Source organism: Myxocyprinus asiaticus, chromosome 7, assembly GCF_019703515.2.
Source record: "Myxocyprinus asiaticus isolate MX2 ecotype Aquarium Trade chromosome 7, UBuf_Myxa_2, whole genome shotgun sequence".
NCBI lineage: Eukaryota > Metazoa > Chordata > Actinopteri > Cypriniformes > Catostomidae > Myxocyprinus > Myxocyprinus asiaticus.
The window spans coordinates 34,545,775-34,567,558 of NC_059350.1; the positions used below are offsets into that span (position 1 = coordinate 34,545,775).

The following is a 21,784-nucleotide window of genomic DNA, read 5'->3' on the forward strand; positions in this document are numbered from 1 at the left end:
CTTCTTGACTCTTACGTCACAAGTTTCACATGCAATGACTGCTTCATGTATAAAATGACATCTTGAGTGGATATGATTCATACTATTCCCTGGACCCTTTTCATTTTCTGCATGTGAATCTTTCTTATTCTCTCCCTCTCTCCCATTCTCACATAGGATAATTTATCTTTTCTGCCATACCCCCCCCCCCCCCCCCCCCCCTCTCTCTCTCTCTCTCTCTCTCTCTCTCACACACACACACTCACACACGCACAGCCCATCCCATGCCCTCATTTAGTTCTGTGGGCTCAGTGTAAATCTGTTAAGAGAGAGGAGCTGTAATTTAGTGTGACACAATAGGACAAATCGAGGTGAGGCGGAGCTGTCCACAAAAACCACCAAAAGATCTCTTGAATTCTTCAGTCTTTCTTTGCTGTTCCACTTCATATACATGTATGCTTTCACCATCATCCCATTGTATATTTAACCACTTAAATGTGAACTACTCTTCCTTTCACAAGACATGCGCCACTTACGTATTCAGATCCATTCGTATTATACCTCAGTATATGAAATGCTTTCGTAACTTAAATCCAGTCAAATAAAGTGACGCCGGTGCGGGACAGCGCTTCATCACGCGAGAGCACAGCAGCCTCACTGCAGCGGGACAGGTGCATCCACGCAGAATCAATCACACAGACTGAAACTGAACCTGGAGTGGGAATGCATACAATATAGTCATGTGTATAAGCGGAGAACAGTGAAATCATCGGTCTACTTTCTTCATGAGGTAAGGCTGCATATCTAGTGTCATATATTCCAATTATCTCATTCGCGAGCGTTCTTTCCTGTCTAACATGATACTGCAAGTTCTCAAAGTGACTTATTGGTGGCTTTATTTACCTTGTTTTATAAGTGTCTGTGACCATGTTTAACGGTGTGAAGAGTGTTTTCTGATGCTCCCACTGCGGATACCGAGTGCTGGATTCAGTCCCGTGTGTTTTTTACACACTGTGTCGCTGGAGCGAGAGCTGTTTATTGCCGAAATTTAACCAGCACATTATTCTCAAGGACTGATCAAGGCGAGATGATCAGTCGTGCTCCAGGGATTTTGTTTAACACGGGGGTATTTTTGCAGCAGTTTAAGCAATGGCTCCCCAAAAGATATTGCTTACTGAAGATACTCATCTGAGGCTGTTGTACTTTGTAGCTAATATGTTAATATATAGCCTCTGTGTGTGAATATATTTGTTTTATTTTTAGTTTTCTTAAAGGATTTGTGCATTTTCTGTTCAGATAGAGAATTTGTCTTGTTCCTCACTTTCTGTTCAACCCCGTTGTTGTGACACTTCCACCGTAAAAACAATGCTAAGATCATTCTGACAATAAATGGGAGTGATATCATAAATATCTGTTTGAATTATGGTTGAAACAGAAGTTTATTATACGGTCTTTGTCAGTATTTCATTGTGTTTACACTTACTGGCCTCAGTTCAACTCTGTTTTGAAAGGAAAAAAAATCAGTTATTCACCTCTTATAGATAACATGTTGTTCCTGGTGCTATATTGTGAAATTCTCGGGTTTTGTGCCGACGTATTTTTAACCTCCTGATACCCGAGCGTGACTGCTGTGTACATTTTCCATTCCTTTTTTGATTTGTAACTAGTAGCCCCTAAGAAATATGCAACCAAAAGTTTTCCTAAAAATGGATGTCCACAAATGTGGACAGTGGTACTAATTGTGAAATTTTTATAATACCAAACTATATAAAGACTATATACAATTCTTTATCAAATTGTTTATGTTTCCAGGAGTGTTGGTTATACATGTTTTTGAGACATTACAAACTTTCAGAAATCAGAAATTAGTATAAATTATTCTGATTCAAAGTAATGACCAGCATCATCCAATTTTCCCAACAATTCAAAATCTATGTACTGATTACCATTGTCCCATGTCTGCCAAACATGTTGAGTGGTACAAACATCATCTGCAGCCTGAAACTGAACTTTTGATCGGATGTTAGGAATGAATGCACTTGGCTGCATAGGAAGCTTTCCTATGCAGCCAAGTGCATTCACTCCTAACATCCGTGAAATTTTTTGTAAAAATTTCACAATTAGTACCACTGTCCACATATGTGGACATCCATTTTTAGGAAAACTTTTGGTTGCATATTTCTTAGGGGCTACTAGTTACAAATCAAAACAGGATGCTCCCTTGCTCCTTAGGGAATGAATTAACCTCCAGTGTGCTGTCTGTCTGCACTGGTCTCAGTACAGTTTGAAATGCACCTTATTTTATCCTAATACTGTATACAGCCTCTGAAAGAAACATTTTCTCAATTTGATAATATTTTAAGGGAAATGACCCTATAGTCCACGTACGTGGTCATTGTGTTTAACAGTGTGCAGTTTTGCGATAAAACTATAAAATAAAATAAAAAAATGCCATATCGGATTAAACTAGAGACTCTTCTCTTTTGACTCAAACAGGTTTTAATGTAAAAACTTAATGAGGTTTCTTACCAGATGTAGTTTTGTTGCCATTTGTCCCAAAGACAATCTCAGCTGAGATTGGCGCCATGTGGTTTTGTCACATGACATGAAAGTTTAGCCCTTTAATGACAGCCTAGAGTCTCCTAAACTGAGATCAGTCGGTTTAAATGAAATTGAATTATGCATAGCCTATAGCAAAGGTAAAATGTAATGTCCACGCATGTGGACGTGGGGTCTCAGGAGTTTAAATGTAACAGAGTTGACACAAAACATGTTTTAAAAGAGAAATTATCACTCAAAGCTGAGTGATAATGATAATTTACTCGATATATTCTGTATACAAGTAGTTCTGATTAGAACTACTGTATACAATTATTAAATTACACATTTTAATATGGGTGTAATCTGATTATAAAGTAATTAGTTACTGTTATCAATTTCTTTCAAGTCAAAAAGTAGTGTAACACAAAAAGTAATTAAAAGTAATTAGTAATGTGATTACTTTTTTCCTATGAAATAATCAGTAGAAGAATCTGATTACTATTTTTAGATGAATTAATAATTTGTTGTGGATTACCTTTTAAGAGTAATTTAACCAATATTGGTAACAATAAATAACTTGTAACTTTGCAAGGCTGAGACTACATATTTAGAATTGGCCGTAATAACTTAAGAAAAAGCCATTGAAGAAAATATATATTTGTTGAACAGTAATCTAAATATTACCATAGTATTTTTGCTGACTACTGTGTATGTGTGTGTATTGCAGGTGTGCCATCATGTTTTTGAAGGGGCTGATCTTGTTGGTGCTGTTAGTACAGTTCTCTGCAGAAGAAGGAGGCAAACCTAAGAAAGGGAAAAAGGGCAAACAAGTCATCTGTCCCTCGTAAGTCTCCCATGCAGTAACACATACTCGCATCCACACATACTGATCCCATAATCTTTTAAGGGTGCCAAGGTTGCAAGAATGTCAATCGCTGAGAATTGCAGTGCTGTTAAGCAGAGTGAAAGTGTGCCAATAAATTCAGGAGTCATTGCATGTTTCTGTGAGCACTGGTCCTGGACCAGCTGTTTCTATTTCTTACACTCTATTGCATACTAACAGAGCCAGCTAAACTGGCCTCGGGCCAGTAGACAGGGGCAATGGCCATTAATAACAGCTCATGGCATATTGCTGTATGACTAAGCATGAGTAAGTGTCTTTGCTTTTGGTCTTTTGCTTTGTAGTACCTTTCTTCCGCTGAACTGAAGATGAACATTTGAAATTCCTTAGTGAAGGGTTTCCCAATGAGGCCTTTGTGAACCCCTAGGGGTTCACGAAGGAACTGCAGGGGTTCATGGGATGGTGATAGAAATCACAATGCCGAAATATGAATTTATTTTATATGGAAGCCCTGGAATGCAAGGTGAGAAAAAAATTCACTAGGTGAATTTTTTTTTTAGATGTCTTAAGGGGTTGCACCGGACATGTTTGGCATACGACATGGCATGTTCTAAATTTTGAAACAGTTGTTTTATATGAATTTATGCACACCGCCGCCACTGCTCGCCATCTGTTGGCAGCACCCAGCTACGACTCCAGAGGCTGCTCAAATTTCTGCCGCACCACAGAGCGCAACTCGCATAGTTTTCCATTAAATTGGACAAAAATCATAATCAAAGGACATAGATTATTTACTCTAGCCATCACTAGATGATATATTGTGTATATGTATCTTTCATATAACCTACACAATGTGTTTTCAGTAACAAGTATGTCTTTTGTGGTTTGACAGCTTGAATGAAGCCCATTCAATGCTACAGACAGAGAAATTGTATAATTAACGTTGCCATTTCTAATCATTCAGTTTGTGCAGTTACACCAGTTTCGTACACTAACCTGCAAACTCATGAATGTCACTTTGTTCATTCTTGAATAAGGGAAAAACTTTGGTTACTTTTGTGTGTACTCTCTGCCACCTGAACCACACTGACGTGCCCTGTGTTTGATACATGTGCCGTGTCCTACCCGCAATGCGACGTGGTGTGGCACTTTCATCCGGTGTGTGACCACCATTAGTTTCCAGAGCCTTATTCCTACAAAAAATATAAAAAAATTCTCCACACATGTTTTTTCCCCCTCTGGCAAATAATTATTATTTATTTTTTTCTGAAAAAAAAAAAAAAAAAGATAAAAATAAAAAAACATAATAATAATCTTAGAAAAACAAATTTCACCTAGTGATTTTTTTTCACCTTGTGGTTCAGAGCTTCCGTAATTTAATGTATTTCAAATTAGAACACAATAAAAATGATTAAATGAGTTACTTGATAAATAAAATAATTGTTAATTTGCAAATAACAATGTGAAGATGTTGTGAAATAAAGCAGTAAGTCACGAGAGGCTATGCATTATAATATAATACACCAATGTCTAATAACACCAATGTTAAGTTTAATATTAATAACCAGCAAAATAAACAATTCTTCTGCTGAGTAATATGATTCATTATCCTAACTGTAAGCTGTTTGTGTTTGCCAGGCAACGTTGTAACATAACGCATTTGTAGTAATTTTACAAAGGCTTTGAATATGGCTCATTCAATCAGAGTGTAGAGTGTGAACTATCCATTTTATAATTCATATTTATTGATAGGTTGGCATTACTTGAAATCTCAGGGGGTACTTTATGTAAAGTAAATATTGTAAATATATGGGGTTCGGTTAACAAAAAAGGTTGGGAACCACTTTCTTAGTGCATACAAATTTACCTTAGTTGTAAACAAAGACAACAAGCTATATGTTCTGGTTGTAGCCATTATTTCCACAGAGGAATGATGTTTGGGTGAAACTAGTTTTTGAAAGTGGGTAACACTTTATAATAATGGCCAATCATTAATAGGTAACTATGCAGGAATTAATGCAGGACAAATAACATTAACACTTTAGTTATTTCTATTCACTAATATGGAAACACGATTAACTATTCAGTAATAGTGAACTGACGACTGAGGTAGTTCACTCTTAGGTAATCAATAATTTTCTTTAGTTAATTTAGTTCTTTTAATTAGGTTTGTCTCATTGAGAACTATTGACTTACTATGGCAAATTTAAAATAACTACTAATTAATTACTAATCACAACATTAACATGTTTAAAACATGAGTGATTATGTTTTTATTGTCAACATGATCATGAAATGTATCTTTAGAGAAGCATGCACCTCACATGCGTTCTTTGCAGAGATTAATTTATGAACACAACAGCCCTCTAAATCACTAGGCTGCAGTGTCTGGTAGAGTATCGTGACTAGCCTACCTTACAGAAATATAGAGGCATATGTGCCCAACCTATGTGCTCTTTGGAGTATTTCTTCTATTCATTACAAATTATTAACATCGGAATGTTAGATATAACTGGAGGTCTTTCTCAATAATAACTTAAAATATTAAATGAAAATGTTGGTAACCCATAGGTAATGAGTCAAGCGTTACCACATCTACATGAAGGGATAAATGATCTGGACCATTATTCAAATGTTAGGGTCATGTAAAGGCATTATTAATTAATGAGATCTTATTGAATCCTTCTACGATACTCCACCAGACACTGCAGCCTAGTGATTTAGAGGGCTGTTGCATTCATAAATTAATCTCTGCAAAGAATGCATTTGAGATGCATGCTTCTCTGAAGATATATTTCATGATCATGTTCACAATAAAAACATAATTAATCATGTTTTAAACACAGGTTAATTTGTGAATAGTAATTGATTAATTAGTAGTTATTTTAAATTAGCCATATTTAGTTAATAGTTCTCAATAAGGCTAATCAAATTCTGTAAATATTGATTAGCTAATAGTATACTGCCTCAGCCATCAGTTCACTATTACTTACTGTTTAGTTAATCGTGTTTCCATATTAGTTAACAGTAGTGACCAAAGTGTTAATGTAGTACTACTCATTTGTCTGGCATTAATTCCTGCATAGTTACCTGTTAAGGTTGAACCATTATTATAAAGTGTTACCTGAAAGTGAAATAGGTTTGATTCTGTGCCAGGTCATGTTATATTCTAGCATGACTTTGCTAAGCGCTGTACTGCCAGTAAAGTGTGTGTCTGTTTTGACATTGCCAGTCAGTTATCAGCAGAAGATCTGGACAGAGTCCCAGCCAACTCAACCAGTAACATACTGAACCGCCTGCTGATGACTTATGACTCACGAATACGACCAAATTTCAAAGGTACTGAGAATGCTTTACCCTGCTACTTTCTTTCTTTTAAAAATGTTTTGTTTTGTATTTTCTTTGCTAAATACTGAATGTGTACAACCTCCTACCTCTTCCATTTTCTCACAAAATGTGTGAATTTAGACTACAGGATGATTTCAAACTGATTTTCAGCTCCATCTATTGATTGAAGCACAATCAGACAGAAAATTGAATGTTGCTGATAGATAACGGTGTTGACATAGCATAACCATATTTTGCATATCCCACATACTGTATATTAAATTAAGTCACAGATGTATTAACTTTAGTTTTAAATACACGTGTGGTGTTGCTAGCTACTAATAGGACCTACTTTTTTTATGTAGAAAACCCAAACCATTTTTTTTTAACAATTTTTATGATATCATGGTTGTGACAGAAGCACAATTCCTTAAAATAATAATAAAAAAAAAGAATAATACAAAATTCATCAGAGCATGTGTATCCTTTTGAACTCAAACAAGGGGAAATATGGATAGAGGACATTCAGAAAGAAGGTTGACTTGGATTTTGTCTGATTGTTTAAATATTTTCATAAATATCTGACTTTCCTTAAGTTTACATTTTAATACTCAATATGATACATATACACATTGACTGTATCCTCCTGAGACTCCGCATCCACATCCGTGGACATTACACTTTGGCTTCACTATGCATAAGGCTATGCATAATTTAATTTAAACTGACTGATCTCAGTTCAGGAGACTCTAGGCTGTCATTAAAGGGTTAAATTTTCGATGCACCTAGTCATGTGACAAAACAACATGGCGCCGATCTCAGCTGAGTTTGTCTTTGGGAGAAATGGTAATAAAGCTACATCTGGTAAGAAACCTCATTAAGTTTCTTACATTAAAACCTGTTTGAGTCAAAAGAGTACAGTCTCTAGTTTCATCATTTATTGCGAAACGACATGCTGTTAAACAATATGACCACGTACGTGGACTATAGGGTCATTTTCCTTAAAATATCCTATATTCACTGTGCATTATCACATTGAGAATCAATGGATGCATCCAAAAGCTGGAAAATGTTGCTTTCAGAGGCTTTATGTGGAGTTAGGATGAAAATAAAGTGCATTTCAAACTGTTCTGAGACCAGTGCAGACAGACAGCACACTGGAGGTTAAGTCACTTCCTTATTAGGAAGCAAGGGAGCATCAAATAGCTTTACAATGCAGCCAAGTGCATTCACTCCTAATATCTGGTCAAAAGTTCAGTTTCAGGCTGCAGATTATGTTTTGGACCACTCAACTTGTTTGGCAGACATGGGACGATGGTAATCAGTACATACTGTAGATTCAGAATGTTTCACGCAAAAATTTATTTTAACATAGTTAGCAGTGATTGGATGATGCTGGCCATTATTTTTAATCAGAATTATTCATGCACATTTCTGATGTAATGTCTGTAACATCTCAAAAACATGAATAACCAACACTCCTGGAAACATAATAAACAATTTGATAAAAAAAAAAATCTGACATTCTATAGCTTGGTACAATTTAACATTTCACAACTTAGTCCCACTGTCTACATATATTGACATGATTTTTAGGTAAACTATTTGGTGTTAAAAAAAATGGGTCCTTGGGTGGGTAAATAATGTATTGCACTATGGTTTGTGGAGAGGTGGTTTAGGGGTAGTGAGTGATGATGTTATGTCATAATTTTGAAAAAAGAGAAAATCAAGCGATATGGTGTGTTTGTGTATGAATCATTTTATAGAAAATCTTGGAAATGTTGCCTTTTAAAAAACTGAAGGCAGCTAAAGTTGTGGGACATGTGATTATGTCTCAAGAATCAGCAAAAGGCCAGATGCTAGATGTCTTTTATTATTATATTAACGAGTGTATAGTAAGTGAAGCATTTTAGTGTTACAGTCTGATTACATAACCTTTCAGACTTCTAGCAAATGAATAAAGTAACTATAAATTCAACCCTTGCACTTAAAAAAAAAGTTCACATGTAACATAATGGATGACCTCATTAGAAATGATAATTTAATAACGGTGTCAGAGTATGGCAGTGCGTGTATTGTATAGAGTAATTGGAAATTCTGCTCCACTGTGCTGCACAGGATCACATGACTCTGTGGAATTAGAATGTGTCATTCTGAACCCAGTGGGATAAGAATATATCAAAATGGAACTCTGCTGAATCAATGGGCTTCTGCTTCAGGCCCAGGTTCTTACTTCCAACAGAACACAAAATATTCACACATTTAAGAGATCCACTGAGTATCACACTAACATATGTAATTTGTTTTGCACTGTGGGGAATCTGAGAATATCACACAACCTTTATCATATGTATATGGTTGAAGTCTCTGATTATATTCCTCTGAAAGTGGTGCTTTCATGTGTTTGTACCTTAGGTATTCCAGTGGAGGATAAGGTGAACATCTTCATCAACAGCTTTGGCTCAATCCAGGAGACCACAATGGTTAGAACAAAACTCCCTATATGTTTTTGTGTGTTCTTAGCTATTGTTTGGGGACAAAATTGTCCCTGAAATTGAACTAAATCTCACAAAACCTCCTTTTGGGGACATTCAGCAACATCTTCAATCAAATTATAAAATATAAAAAATAAATTCAAAAAAAGAGTGAATAATGTTTTTTATTTTTTTATTTTTTTATTCTAAAAAAGCAAAAAGTTTTATTTTATGGGTAGGGGTTGCTTTAGGGTTTGTCTATAGTAATTATAATTAGCTTTATTTAAAAACAATAGAAGGCAGTAGGATGTTCCTATTTAAGATATCCAAGTAAACATGTGTGTAATTTTATATTCTATCATCTGTATGTTATTTACGTATCTTTTCTTGAAATTGTATGCCATTGGACATGCATTGTGTGCATTCAGACTCATTTTAGACTACTAAAATGTGTGTGTTCCATCTCCAGGATTACCGTGTAAATATTTTCCTGCGTCAGCGCTGGAATGATCCACGGCTGCGATTACCTGCTGATTTTAAGTCGGATGCATTGACTGTCGATCCAAAAATGTTCCAGTGCCTGTGGAAGCCAGATCTGTTTTTCGCTAATGAAAAAAATGCTAATTTTCATGATGTTACCCAGGAAAACATTCTCCTTTTCATCTTCCGCAATGGAGATGTCCTTATCAGCATGAGGTAGGCCACAGTCAAAAGCTGTGTCCCAAACGACACACTATACACTATGCACTTACAAAATATACTATGCACTCAGCCATGTAGTGTATGAATTTTCAAAGTGTAGTATCATTCCAAATGGAGTACTTAATGGTTTAAACTACACGGAAGCATTCACCGTTTAATAGCTGACGGAATTGATGTCTTAAGCGTACGTGATGTGTTGCCCCTAGCTTTAGCATGTTAGCCAACCTCAGTTCAAAACATGTATCTTAAACAACATACATATTCACACAGCTTGGGGTGGTGGTGAAGCATTCAACTCACATTTGTAAGGGGTTGTATCCACTGATGTTTCGCTAGCTGCTACATTCTTCATTATTTACAACTGTTTTGTCAGACCAGCAGCGTAGCCAGGTAACTCCGCACCTTCCACTATGTACGGCAAGCTGCGAGCTCTGAGTGCATGAAGTGTCCAACATTCCACACTCCGTTTTGATGGTTGAAAAAGTGCATCATCCGGGTACTCGTAATACACTTCTTTTTGCTGCATTTTCAATGTTAGCATACTACTCGCACTACTTACACTACAAAATTATGTAGAATAGTGCAGAAGTGTGTGGTTTGGGACACACCTAAATAGCTTACAGGTCAGGATTTTTGAAAAGTTCAACAGTGAAATGAAAACTTTTCAAATAGTTATAGGATATACTGCATTGATTTAGTGTAGTGTTTAAACACAAAACTAACAAGATGTTAACATACTAAAATATGGGGGCCTGGGTAGCTCAGTGGTAAAGACGCTTTCTACCACCCCTGGAATCCCAGGGCGTGCTGAGTGACTCCAGCCGGGTCTCCTAAGCAACCAAATTGTCCCGGTTGCTAGGGAGGGTAGAGTCACACGGGGTAACCTCCTCGTGGTCGCTATAATGTGGTTCACTCTCGGCGGGGTGTGGGGTGAATTGTGCGTGGATGCCGTGGTGGATGGTGTGAAGCCTCCACACGCGTTATATCTCCACGGTAATGTGCTCAACAAGCCCGTGATAAGATGTGCGGGTTGACGGTCTCAGACACGAAGGCAGCTGAGATTCATCCTCAGAGTCACTACGCCACCACGAGGACTTAGAGCACATTAGGAACTGGGCATTCCAAATTGGGAGAAAAAGGGGAGAAAAAAAAAAAAAAAACATACTAAAATATGCATTACATATGGAAATGAACAAAACTCTCATCCACAGGTAAGAGGTGTTGTCAGGCACGATGCAAAATGGAATGCTTAAAATCCATTCAGCTGTGGTAAATCACTGTAATGCACATCCTCGAGTGGCTTATTCTTTTTATAAAACAGTGGCAACAATAATCTTAAAAGACACCAATGTTGAATAAATTACCACATTTGTTAATAATAATAATCAGAATAAACAATTATTCTGCCAAATAATATAGTGCATTGTCATAATTGTAGGCTGTTTGTGGTTGCCAAGCAACTTGGCGTATTAATATACAGTAGAATGTGTGGTCACAGGTGTGTGTTTATACAGTATGCATTTTATAACAGCTTTGAATGCGGCTGTAACTAACCGTTGGAACTTTGTTTTTGGTTTTTGTCATGTAAGGTGCAGTTACTATAGTCTTAATAATTCTTGTAAATTTTATATCAAAGAACATCAGTGAACTAGTACTTAAAATATTTTTCACCAAATGTTAGAAGCAGTTGGCCCAGATTAAAATAGGCCTAAACAGAATTTGTTGTCAATAGTATTAAGAGTTAAATTGGAAGAAACAGTGTTTATACTGCTTTTATGATAACAGAAACATAAAAATGTGTCAGATGTTTTATATTTGTTTATTATATTCATCACCATTTTTTTCAGTGTTACTGTATTTCCCTGATGTCAAATCTGGCCAGGAGTTTACTGATTTCACAGACGTGAAATTCTTGTTGGACCTCTGAAAATGAGTTTTTGTTACCTTTGCTTCGCTGAAAGATCTGTTGAAGAGTTGCTTCTCAAATACAAATTTTTCATTTCACACTTTAAAACAATTTGTCGGTTGTTGTCTTTGTTACTGTATTTATTTTACTCAGGTCTTTTAACTGCAGCATATTTATATAGCAGAACTGCATTAGAAGTGATGGGTATTTGCTCATGCTTAAAGGGTCTTTGTGGCAGATGATAGAATATTCTAGATCTTTGCTTTGCCATGTGTTTGTGAGCCTTAGGGTGAGAACCCCCCACCCCTTACTCTCTCTCTCTCTCTCTCTCTCTCTCTCTCTCTCTCTCTCTCTCATCTGCCACTGCTGCTCCACATGCAACCAGGACTAATGAACCTTGCAATGTATGTGTGTGTGTCTATCCTCTGTGCACATACTCTCCATAACGTCTGTTCTAAAATCAAACTCAAATACTGGATGAGGCACTTTCCACAATTAGAGTACAAAATAGGCCCTGAAACTCCTAAAAAAAAGTTTATACTGTGTGTGTGTGTGTGTGTATATGTATGTATGTATGTATGTATGTATGTATGTATATATATATATATATATATATATATATATATATATATATATATATATATATATATATATATATATATATTGCATATAAATGTAATTCCATTTTCTAAATTTTTACAAATATTGTTGTGACTGCATTTGTCAAGCTCAACCATTTTACCCTGCTGCTAAGTATTTACAGGTACATCTCAATAAATTAGAATGTCGTGGAAAAGTTCATTTATTTCAGTAATTCAACTCAAATTGTGAAACTCGTGTAATAAATAAATTCAATGCACACAGACTGAAGTAGTTTAAGTCTTTGGTTCTTTTAATTGTGATGATTTTGGCTCACATTTAACAAAAACCCACCAATTCACTATCTCAAAAAATTAGAATATGGTGACATGCCAATCAGCTAATCAACTCAAAACATCTGCAAAGGTTTCCTGAGCCTTCAAAATGGTCTCTCAGTTTGGTTCACTAGACACAACAATATTTATAAAAAGTAAAAAAATTGAATGAGACTTTTTATTTGTCTTCCAGTTATTTTTTGGGTGTCACAGTTTTAAGGACTGTTATATATACTGTTCATCTATCTATCTATCTATCTATCTATAAATCTATAATATAGTTTATATGTATGTATATACATATACAGTATAAATAACTGTCCTGTGTCCTGTATTCTCTGTTTTTTTTTTTTTTTTTTAGGTTGTCTGTCACTCTGTCTTGCCCTCTGGATCTACAACTCTTTCCTATGGACACCCAACTCTGCAAGATGCAATTAGAGAGCTGTTCGTAAACATCAAAAACACACACACATTCACTGGTCCTCCTATAATGCAATTTAACATTCAAATGAATTTTATTTGTAGAGAAGTAAGTAAAGATGGAAATGAGGTAAAAAAAAAAGCCGTCTTCATGTTGTGTGTTTTTGTATGTAGTTGGATACACCACAAAGGACCTGGTGTTTATGTGGCAGTCAGGGGACCCCGTTCAGATGGATGAAATTGCGTTGCCACAGTTCGATGTAAAGCAAGAGGATATCCGGTACGGAAACTGCACAAAGTTCTACCCTGGAACAGGTATGGATCTACATATATCTATAAATATACACTCATATTTCCCTATATTTTAAAGGAGGGGGAAATTGGGAACATGAAGGGGAACATAGTGTTCAGGAAGGCAACAGCTCAAGATAAGCACACACACATGCAAGTAAGAAAATGCTGACCTCATACCTCTTTTACGCTCTTAATTCAGATTTGAATAAATCAATACTTCTAAGATGGGTAGTTTGGCAGAACGACCTCAGTTTTAGAGCCAGAGTCTGAGCATTAAACTCTTGGAACGGCCACTCTTTTTTGTTGTTGTTGGGTTTTTTTTAATGAATGTTGTGGTTATGAAGTGTCTTGTTAAATGTGGCATACCATTGCGCTGTTTATGTTGCCATGCACTGCACTTTATGTTCCCATGCACTTGTTTAGGAATAGGATGCTACTCATTTTATTTCTGCAGTGTGTATACCACACACAGTAAGCACATTTTCTTCAAGCAACCTACTACATTTGCCAAAAGTTACTGCATACAATCACTAACTAAAGTATCCCACAATGCAATTTTTATCTCTAATTTGACCAGTGAACTGGAAGCAATATCAGCCACGATTCTTATCTCTTTATTGACACATTGATTTAATAGACTGCCAAACATTAAGACATTTTGTTAACCATTTACAATAATGTTTCCTTTGTTAAGGGTTTATAAAGGGGTTCATTAATGACTAATAAGTAAATTATAAATGCATTATAAATCATTGATATGCGGTTATAACAACATGCATATAAAGGGTGACTTTCATGCAATACTTGCCAAATAGTGAGCCATTTTACTGAACATGTTATAAATGCTTAATATAAATGATTCAACATTAATAACCTATGAAAATGTACCTTAATCTAAAGTGGAGGAGTTAAGGAATTGACAACATTAACCTCTTCAACTCATTTTTAAGCTGCTGCCTGCAATTTTTCACACTCAAATTTAAAAGCTAATTTACATATACTATAGACTAATTGTCAAAAATTGGTCATATCTTTTCAGAAACACCCCTAAATAAAAATAAATAAAAGAATCCAACTGTTCATAAATAATATTGTATATGTTTACAATCTTATGAGAATTATGAAAAAAATATGAATCTTTTTTTTGTTGTCCTAACTTTTTAAGAATGTAAAAAAATGTCGCGTGGCACCATGCGAGGGTTGGACGTGTGAACGGCGAGCTCTGCGCACTTTGCTAGTTTTTAATACTTTTTGTGTCATAAACCGGTGAGATTCTATACACCCTGTTCCATAACTGTTTTATGAAGACAATATGTCAAAGAATTCAAAATCCTTGGGCTCTGGAGACATTAAAAGACACTTACGTGCTCAAGCTAATACCCCAGATAGGGCCGCAGACCAGGGACTCAGTTTGGGCGGTGCGGGTTGAGAGCATATCAGCAATGCTGACGAAGGTCGTTGCTGACTTGGAGGATCTTGCTGTAATACGGCAATCGATCACGGCCATGGAGATAAATTTTTTTGAGTTGGTTACAAGAATGGGGGACGTCGAGAAATGGATCGATTATCTGGAGTCATCGGAGACGGAATTAGCTGCTAACCCGCTAGCGACCAAGATAGACTTGGAGTGCGTTTGGGAAAAGTTGGAAGACTTAGAGAATCGTAGCTGGCGAAACAGTTCCAAATTGTTGGAATTGCTGAGAACGAAGAAGGCTGAGATATGATGAAATTCCTAGATGAGCTCTTCCCGAGTTTGCTTGAAATAACAGGCCATAAGCTGGAAATCGAGCGAGCTCACAGAGTTCCAGCTCAGAGATCTGCGGAGGGAGACAGGCCCCGATCAATTAATCCGATAAAGATCTTGTGTTACGCGAGGCGAATTTTGTAGCTCTTACATCAATGGAAGTTCGCTTTTGCACTGATGTTCTTGGCCAAATTGAGAATAGATACTAAGGATGGCCGCAAAATATTGACATGCCCATAGCAAGCGATGTCCTTCATAAAATCAATGGAATGAGTAAGTTATTGTGTGATACTGTCTATGCAGCCGAGTGGACCAGACTCACTGAACATTCACTTGACCGTCCGAGGAACTGAGCGCCTTCTTTGTTTCTTTTTGTGCCGGTTCCGCCTAGCGGCCGGAGTATTTTTTGTGGAGTAACACTCCTTCGGGACAGTTTGTGGATGAATCTGCACGTTCTTTGTGCTTATGCTTCCTGTTGGTTGGATTTTGTTCTGTGAAATATTTCTCGCAAAACACTTTTGCAATCATGTGACAGCCGAGTGGGCCTGACTCACTGAACATTCACTTTACTGTCCGAGGAAACTGGGCATCTTTTTGTATCTTTTTGTGCTGATTCTGCCTAGCGGCTGAAGTTTGTTTTATGGAGGAACATATTCGAATTGTGTAATTTTGTCTCAAAAAATGTGTACAGAAGCACCGGACTTGAGCAATCCGACGGCAGAGTTGTCGTAGGGGTTCTCGTAGGCATACATGGACTGTTTGAGTTTAGAGGGGTGGACATGGCGCTGTCATGCGCGGGGTTAATGCGCACGTTTTTATTTTTTCTGTTTGTTTGGTTCGGGGGGAAGTTCGGGGTTTGATTGTTGCACTAATGTTGGAAGGTGGTCTTTATAATTTTATTTTTTACACACAATCTATTTTTTTGAATATATCAAAATGTCAGATGTTAATATGAGCGCATTGTCTCTCTTCACGTGGAATGTGAATGGGTTGGGGCACCCCATAAAAAAGGTTATTTCTTTTCTTAAACGTAATAAATATGATATTGTGTTTCTTCAAGAAACGCATCTTTCCCTGCTGGAAACTGAAAATTTTGGGAAGATATGGGGTGGACATATTTTCATTAGTGCTGGCTCAAGTAAGAGCAGGGGAGTCATTACATTGATAAGTAAACATCTACAATTTAAATGTCTCAAACAGATTAATGATAAATTAGGAAGAGTCATTATTGTTTTAGCAGAAATTCGGGGGCAAAGGTTGATTTTGGCTAATATTTATGCACTTAGCGTTGATGATCTCTTTTATAGATCTTGAAGGGATGTTGCAAGCCGCTTGTACCCCTCATGATATAATATTGGGAGGAGACTTTAATCTTTTGATGGACTCAGTCCTTGATCATAGTGAAGCAAAAGTGTGCAAGCCCCCTAGAGCAACACTGATGCTTCACAGGATGTGTAAAAATCTTGGTCTTACAGATATTTGGAGACTTTTGAACCCATCTGGTAGGGACAATAAATTTTTTTCATCATTCCATAAGATTTATTCTAGAATAGATTTTTTTTTATTTTATTTTATTTTTTTTATGTCTAAGTCCCTCATTTCATCTATTGTGGAAAAAAATCATATAGTTGGCACTTTAATGTATCCTTTTTGCAAAATCCTGAATTCCAACAAATGTTAAAGGCTGAAATCAGTGTTTATATGGAGACCAATTGGTCCTCAATATCCTCTGTGGATGTGGCTTGGGAGGCACTTAAAGTGGTTCTTAGGGGTTGGATCATACAGTAAGCCTCATTCATCAAAAAGTCCAAAGCACGAGAACCCGTGGAGTTGGAAGGGAACATTAAAAAGTGCAGAGGCAGAGCTGAAGCGCCAAATGTCGTCTGATGGCCTCAGAGAATTGACCTGATTGAAATATAGATATAATATTATTTTGTCGTGGAAGGTGGAGTTTTGGCTATTCAGGGCAAGACAGTCGTACTTTGAGTCGGGGGACAAAGCAGGAAAGCTTTTGGCTAGATATATAAAGCAGAGAAAGTCTTTTTCTACTATTCCCTCAGTGAAATCTGCTGGTGGTTTTTTCTCGGCCATTGATATTAATAATGCTTTTAAAGAATTCTATTTTGATCTTTATAGTTCCACATCTTCGTCTACTGATGAAGATATTATAAATTTTGTGGAACCATTAGAACTCCCTACACTGACGACTGAGCAAAAAAATTCTCTTTATTCTGAGATAACCTTGGAGGAACTTGGCGAGGTAATTAAGGCCTTGCTTACAGGCAAGGCTCAGGGGCCAGATGGCTTTACCGCTGAATTTTTTTAATCTTATGCTACAGAACTGGCTCCACTTTTGTTAGCAGTTTATACAGAATCATTAAAGAATGGAAAGCTTCCGCCAACCATGACACAAGGCCGGATCAGTCTGATTCTTAAAAAGGACAAAGATCCAAGCGAGTGTAAGAGTTACTGTCCAATTTCCCTGATCCAGCTAGACTTAAAAATATTTAATAATATAAATATTCTGGCTAACTGATTAAGTAAAGTTATGACATTTCTTATACATACAGATCAGGTGGAGTTTATTTGGGGCCGCAGCTCTTCTGATAACATTCTGATAACATTCAAGATGGCGGCGCATGCACAACATGAGGCTCAGCGTCTCTCCAGTTTTTGCAAATTAGTTATTATTTACCTAGTTATTTTCAACTCAGTTGTTCGTCACAAATTTGCATTAACTTCATATAGCCGTCACACACTATTGGACATCAAACTTTGCTGCACAAACACTGCAGTGGATATGACATTAGACCTCCATCTGCTACCTCCAGAGTTACTCCGGTCCCCGGACTCGATTGAGTCAGCCAGTCTGACAAGAAGTGCCCGTCGCCGGCGCCATGAGCGTAAACAAAGATGGGGTAAGGGGGGCTGCCTGCGGGCTAAGTTAAAGCTCAACCCACATCGCCCAGTGCTACCGAGCATCTTCCTCATAAATGTACAGTCTCTGGCAAATAAGATCGACGAACTACGGCTCTGAATTACTCAGTGAATGTTTTTGGACTGCAATGTTATGGTTTTCACAGAAACTTGGCTGAATAGCACCATTCTAACCAGCGTGATTGAGCTAGAGGGGCGCAATATCTTCAGTGCTGACAGAACGGCTGTGGACTCCGGTAAAAACAAAGGTGGGGGTGTTTGCATCTATGAAAACAGAACTTGGTGCACCGATGCTGTTATTACCAAATCCCACTGTTCTGCTGATATTGAGTACCTCTTTATCAAGTGCAGACCCTTTTACCTGCCCCATGAATTTACATCTACCATAATCACTGCAGTATATGTACCCCCGGATGCTAATGCTAAGCTAGCCATGAAGGAACTCTCTTCTGTTGTTAATAAACTGAAAACAACGCATCTGGACGGAGCTTTTATCAATGCTGGGGATTTCAATCATGCCAATTTGAGGACAGCACTCCCCAAATTTTATCAAACATTTCTTGCCCTACAAGAAGAGACAACACTTTTGATCATGTTTATACAAACATCTCTGTTCCTACTCCCCAATACACCCCCATCATCAAATGTGTGAAACCCACAGTGAGGACTGTAATAGTGTGGCTGGAAGGAGCAGACTTTTCACTACAGCATGAGTTCCAGAACACAGACTGGAATGTGTTTGCTTCTCAGGCCAATCTGGACTCACACATGGACATTAATACCTACACAAATTCTGTTCTGCAACACATCAACAGGTGTGTCAACAAGGTAACCACCCATAAAACAATTAAAACATACCCCAATCAGAAACCCTGGATGAACAAGGAAGTCCGACTTCTGCTGAAGGCACGTGATGCTGCTTTCAGATCTGGTGATTGGGAAGCCTACAATTTATCCAGGGCCAATCTGAAGAGGGGAATTAAAGCAGCCAAACACAATTACAAACTGCGGATTGAGGACAAATTTAAGAACAATGACCCTTGACGTATGTGGACAGGCATCCATGCCCTCACAGACTACAAACCAGTGAACAGCACCCCCCAACCAGTAAATCCACCCTCCCAGATGAACGGAACACTTTTTATGCTCGCTTTGATCTTGGAAACACAGAACCATCCATAAAAGCTGAGCTCCCACCGTATGATCTGCCACTCACATTATCCACCATTGACGTGTGCTCCACCCTGAGCAGAGTGAATGCACATAAAGCTGCTGGCCCTGATGGCATCCCTGGCCGAGTGCTCAGGGCCTGCGCAGAACAGCTGGCTGACATCTTCACCAACATTTTCAACCTCTCCTTGGCCCAGGCCATTGTCCCCACCTGCTTCAAAACAGCCACCATTGTACCAGTACCAAAACATGCTGCTAGAGTGGCCCTCAATGACTTCCGCCCCATTGCTCTTACTCCCATCATCGCTAAGTGTTTTGAGAGGCTGGTCCTCTCCCACCTGAAAACATGCCTGCCCCCAACACTGGACCCATATCAGTTCGCCTATAAACCCAACAGGTCAACTGAGGATGCTATTGCCTCAGCTCTTCACTCCGCCCTGACTCACTTGAACAAAAACAACACATATGTCAGGATGCTATTCATTGATTTCAGTTCTGCCTTCAATACTGTGATCCCATCCAAGCTGATCTCCAAGCTCACTGATCTTGGCATCAGCCCCTCCCTCTGCAACTGGACCTTGGACTTTCTCACTAACAGACCACAGTCTTTTAGGATCAGCAACCAGAACTCCTCCACCCTCACTTTGAACACTGGTGTACCACAGGTCTGTGTGCTGAGTCCAATCCTCTACTCCCTCTTCCCCACGACTGCATACCTGAGCATGGCTCCAACTCCATAATCATGTTTGCAGATGACACCACGGTGGAAGGCCTGATCAGCGGCGATGATGAGACGGCCTACAGGGAAGAGGTACAGCACCTGGCAGTGCGGTGTGCCAACAACAATCTCACACTCAACACCCAGAAAACCAAGGAGCTGATTGTGGAGCCCCGGCGGACTAGGAAGGGTCACACATACACTCCCATCTACATTGTTGGGGACGAAGTGGAGCGTGTGACTAGCTTCAAGTTCCTGGGTGTCCATATCTCTGAGGATCTTTCCTGGACCTACAACACCTCCATTCTGATCAAAAAGGCACAACAGCGCATTTACTTCCTTAGGAAGATAAGGAAAGCTCACCTGTCCCCCCACATCCTGCTGAACTTTTACCGCTGCACTATTGAAAGTATCCTAACAAACTGCATCACAGCGTGGTATGGCAACTGCACTGTCTCAGACCAGAAGGCCCTCCAGCGGGTGGTGAAAACTGCCCAATACATCACTGGTGTTCAGCTACCCTCCATCAATGACATTCACCACAAACGCTGCCTAAGGAGGGTGAGAAGCATTATCAAAGACAACTCTCACCCCAACCATAGTCTGTTTACTCTTCTCCCATCTGGGAGACGCTATAGGAGTCTTCGCTGATGCACCAGGAGACTCAGGAACAGTTTCTTTCCCTCAGCTGTCAGCCTACTGAACTCTAAACTCAGGCACTAAACACTACATCCCACTTGGACCACTTAATACTTGTAAAATGTAAAAACATTTTTTTTAAAAGCCTGCACTGTACAATAACCTGTCTCCACACTGTACATTTACAATGTTTCTTGCCTCCTGATATTTGCTGTACATTGTACATTTACAATGTTGCCTCCTGATATTCTTGCATATTTTTTTGCACATTCCCTTGCACATTTCTCTGCACATAATTTCTACCTCTTGATGCCGCTTGCACTGTTATGGTCACTGGCCATATATATATTTACATATATTATACCTTATTCTGTACAATACACCTTCAGTGTTTATACTTCTTCATTTGCACCTTGTACTGTATCCATAGACACTTGCATTGAGCTGGTCTCTATATTTATTTATTTATTTATTTATTTTATACATATTGCTATTTGCACTTCTGGTTAGATGCTAACTGCATTTCATTAGCTCTGTACCTGTACTCTGCACAATGACAATAAAGCTGAATCTAATCTAATCTAATTAGGCATTTCATCAATATTATATGGTCAGTGGTGAATGATCAGACTCCATGATCTCACTTGACGCCGAAAAGGCGTTTGATATGGTAGAATGGGATTATCTTTTTAAGATTTTGGAAATATACTGGTTTGGGAATACTTTTATTGGATGGATCAAGTTACTTTATAGACACACGGTAGCAGCGGTACAAATAAATGGATTAATTTCAGATTATTTTACTCTGGATAGGGGCACCCGGCAGGGTTGCCCTCTTTCCCCATTATTGTTCTGTCTTGCCCTGGAACCATTAGCAGCCGCAATAAGAAAGGAGGATGATTTTTTTGTGATGATATTTTATTATTCGTCTCTGACCCTGCTAGATCTATGCCTTGCCTCCACAGAATTATTAATTCCTTTTCTAAGTTCTCGGGATACAGAGTTAATTGATCTAAATCTGAAGCTTTGTCTCTGACAGCATACTGCCCAATAATGGCTTTTCAACCGGGTGCCTTTCAGTGGCCCAAACAGGGCATTAAGTATTGGCATTTTATTCCCAGCAAATTTTTGTGATTTAGTTAGAGTTAATTTTGACCCGTTAATAAAAAGGTTTTCGA

General features: G+C 38.1%; 1 protein-coding gene across 1 annotated transcript in view; it reads left to right on the forward strand.

Annotated features, from left to right (window-relative positions):
• Positions 1–334: 334 nt before the first annotated feature.
• glrba (glycine receptor, beta a) overlaps positions 335–21,784 on the forward strand; it is a 47,390-nt gene continuing 25,940 nt past the window's right edge. The window contains exons 1-7 of the mRNA XM_051703172.1: positions 335–769; positions 3,248–3,364; positions 6,594–6,700; positions 9,104–9,171; positions 9,632–9,858; positions 13,046–13,128; positions 13,279–13,419. Coding sequence (XP_051559132.1) covers positions 765–769; positions 3,248–3,364; positions 6,594–6,700; positions 9,104–9,171; positions 9,632–9,858; positions 13,046–13,128; positions 13,279–13,419 — 748 coding nt within the window. The 5' untranslated portion in view covers positions 335–764. The remainder of the gene's footprint in view (positions 770–3,247; positions 3,365–6,593; positions 6,701–9,103; positions 9,172–9,631; positions 9,859–13,045; positions 13,129–13,278; positions 13,420–21,784) is intronic.